Here is a 2,457-nt window from a genome sequence, read left to right as displayed (position 1 = left end):
TTTCAGCCACTTTTCAGTGAGGCTGAAGACTAATTTCAAGCTTGAGAGGAATTATTTTGCATGTCAGCAGCGGACTATAGAAAATATGATGGAACAAAGGAAGATTATGACGTTTAAATCTGGATCATTTGCACAAGAATAACCTGAGACCGTTTAAATGCAGGAAATGATCTGCAGAGAGCTTCATCTGATGCAAGGATGGATTAAAACATCTCACTAACTGTTTTTATTAAAAATATGTGCAGATCTTTGTAGATATTCTGCTAGTGTCAAAAAAACACAATTATTTCCATTAAATAATACAGTTAAAAATCACACATGGATAAGCTTGTTCAAGCAATAAGTCATAAAAACGCATTTAAAAACTTCTTCCTGTCGTCTTCTTCATAGTTTACACCAGTAGCAACATCCGGCTGCCGATCACGTGACTGATGTGATGAAAAAAGTGTTTCCATTGCAGTTTTGCCAAAACCATCTATTTCGATACAAAAATAAATGCCTTAGCTTAGCGCAAAAACAAACAATGTGAGTTTTTTTTTTTAATTAGCCTGTTTCCTTTTAAAGAAATTAATTTTCCTCATTTCATTTTGAGCAATTTTATGGATAATGGAAACGCAGCTACTTAAGGGGATTTTTAGGGTAATTTTAAAGATTGAATGTTTTAACTGCTAGTTTGAGATAATCTGGCTGGCTGAGAATAAACTGCCTGTTGTTTACATGAAGCTGCTATTTAGTACCCAAGTAATCCATTACTCTGTCAGCAACGACCCCTTGCTGTTATTGTTGACTCCTCGGAGCTTTTCTTGCCCAGCAACTTTTACGGGATGACTCACCCAAGGCGGCTGTTACGCATGACAAAAAGAGGGGGGTAAAAAAATCAAAGAATAAGGTGGAGCAAGCAGATGGAGCATCTCACATAAAAAGGTGTTTGTCGCGGCGGAGCTGAGTACTATCTGAGATCTGGTGAAAGGGCCACATGTTGCCGCGCACCGGGACCATGCAGAGCTCCAGGCTGCTGAGCGGGGCGCTCCTCTGCGCGCTGCTGCTGCTCTCCGCCGGCGCCGCCGGAGCCGGAGCGCAGGGGCTGCTGGATGCGGAGTCCGAGGAGGAGCTGAGCCCCAGAGCGCTGCGGGACTTCTACCCGAAAGGACCGAACCTGACCAGTGAGAAGCAGCTGGTGAGTCCTTGCAAAATCTCGGATATTTAGATATTTTTACGCAATTTTTCACTTGAGATTTCTTCACTTGAACTTGAAATTTAAGCCCAATTAAAAGTAAAATGGCGTAAATTATAGTTTTTAACGTGCAAATAATGACATTTTGCATCTGGACTTTCCGTTTCCTCGCAGCTTGGAGCTCTCCAAGAAGTTCTTGAAAAGCTGCAGGCTAAACGACTTCCATCGTGGGAAAAGAAATTTGGTCAAGTTCCAACGGTAGATACAAAACACGCATTTTATTTTTTTCACCAAACTTTTCATATATGCGTTTATAATTGAATTAAACATCTTCTGTTTTTGTCTCCCCGTCAGTGTGATGTTGGAGAGCAGTGCGCGGTGAGGAAAGGCGCACGAATCGGGAAGATGTGCGACTGTCCCCGGGGAGCTTTCTGCAACTTCTTCCTGCTGAAGTGCTTATGAGCCTCTCCGGATCGGAATGTAGCTTCAAGAAGAGAAACTTTCACTGAATCCCTTTCTAATTACGTTCAGATTTTTTTAATTATTGCACAGCTCAGGCGCAGCTGGAGTGACTGTCCAACACTTACAACAAAGAACTGTAGAAACTGTATTATTAGGAGTAAAATATTCCGTGTTATTTTACAGAATACGACATGAGGATGAGAATATCATAAAAAGTTTCTGTAAATATTTACTTCAAACTCAATAAACTTAACCTGTGGGACCATAAGCACACTGTAATGTCAAACCAGCAATATTATACGCTTCATCCGCTGTGTTTTGTTTCAGCTGAATGTTTTATGTGTCATAATAAAATCCTGTTGTTTTGTAAAGCAGCGGAGTGGCTGTATTCTTTAAAAATGTGTCAAACTGAGCTGGATAATCAGGTGTTAGATGTGACATCAAACATCCTCAGGCTGGTCAGAAAATAAAATATCAGAAAAAGGTTTAAAATTAAAGCCAGATGAGCCTCAGAGGATGAGCCAGAAAGTGACATCTCAGTCAGGCTGACACCGCGCCAGAAACACCGAGTCTCCTTTCATTTCCCCCTGGGCAGCTGCAGGATGCTGACGACACGTGTTAAAAAAAAAACTTAAATAAATCTGAAAAATGATCTATGGTTAATTAGTTGGCGCATATATTTAGTCCCCCCATATGAATCAGTAGTAATCACATTGCGCTACAGTTAGCTATAAGTATTTCTGATTACGTTTAACTTTCCACATGTAAAGACTTACAATTTGAATATTTAAAAAAAATAATAATAATAACTCAAACTCCAT

The 2,457-nt window shown here is 40.1% G+C and overlaps 1 protein-coding gene across 1 annotated transcript; it reads left to right on the top strand.

The window, feature by feature from the left end:
• Positions 1-892: 892 nt before the first annotated feature.
• Positions 893-2,011, top strand: cart3 (cocaine- and amphetamine-regulated transcript 3). The gene is made up of 3 exons (XM_015023115.1): positions 893-1,177; positions 1,349-1,432; positions 1,529-2,011. Exons 1-3 carry the CDS (start codon positions 977-979, stop codon positions 1,634-1,636), a joined length of 393 nt encoding a protein of 130 aa, XP_014878601.1. The 5' UTR covers positions 893-976; the 3' UTR covers positions 1,637-2,011.
• Positions 2,012-2,457: the final 446 nt, after the last annotated feature.

The sequence above is a fragment of the Poecilia latipinna genome, unplaced genomic scaffold (genome assembly GCF_001443285.1).
Source record: "Poecilia latipinna isolate Pla-1442-1.1 unplaced genomic scaffold, P_latipinna-1.0 Scaffold3207, whole genome shotgun sequence".
NCBI lineage: Eukaryota > Metazoa > Chordata > Actinopteri > Cyprinodontiformes > Poeciliidae > Poecilia > Poecilia latipinna.
Note: the sequence above shows the minus strand (reverse complement) of the source record. Positions and strands in the feature narration are given on the sequence as shown.

Coding starts and splice junctions, on each gene's coding strand:
- cart3 (XM_015023115.1), top strand. CDS start 977: ATGTTGCCGCGCACCGGGACCATGCAGAGCTCCAGGCTGCTGAGCGGG. Junction 1,178..1,348: donor TGACCAGTGAGAAGCAGCTG/GTGAGTCCTTGC, acceptor GTTTCCTCGCAG/CTTGGAGCTCTCCAAGAAGT. Junction 1,433..1,528: donor AATTTGGTCAAGTTCCAACG/GTAGATACAAAA, acceptor TCTCCCCGTCAG/TGTGATGTTGGAGAGCAGTG.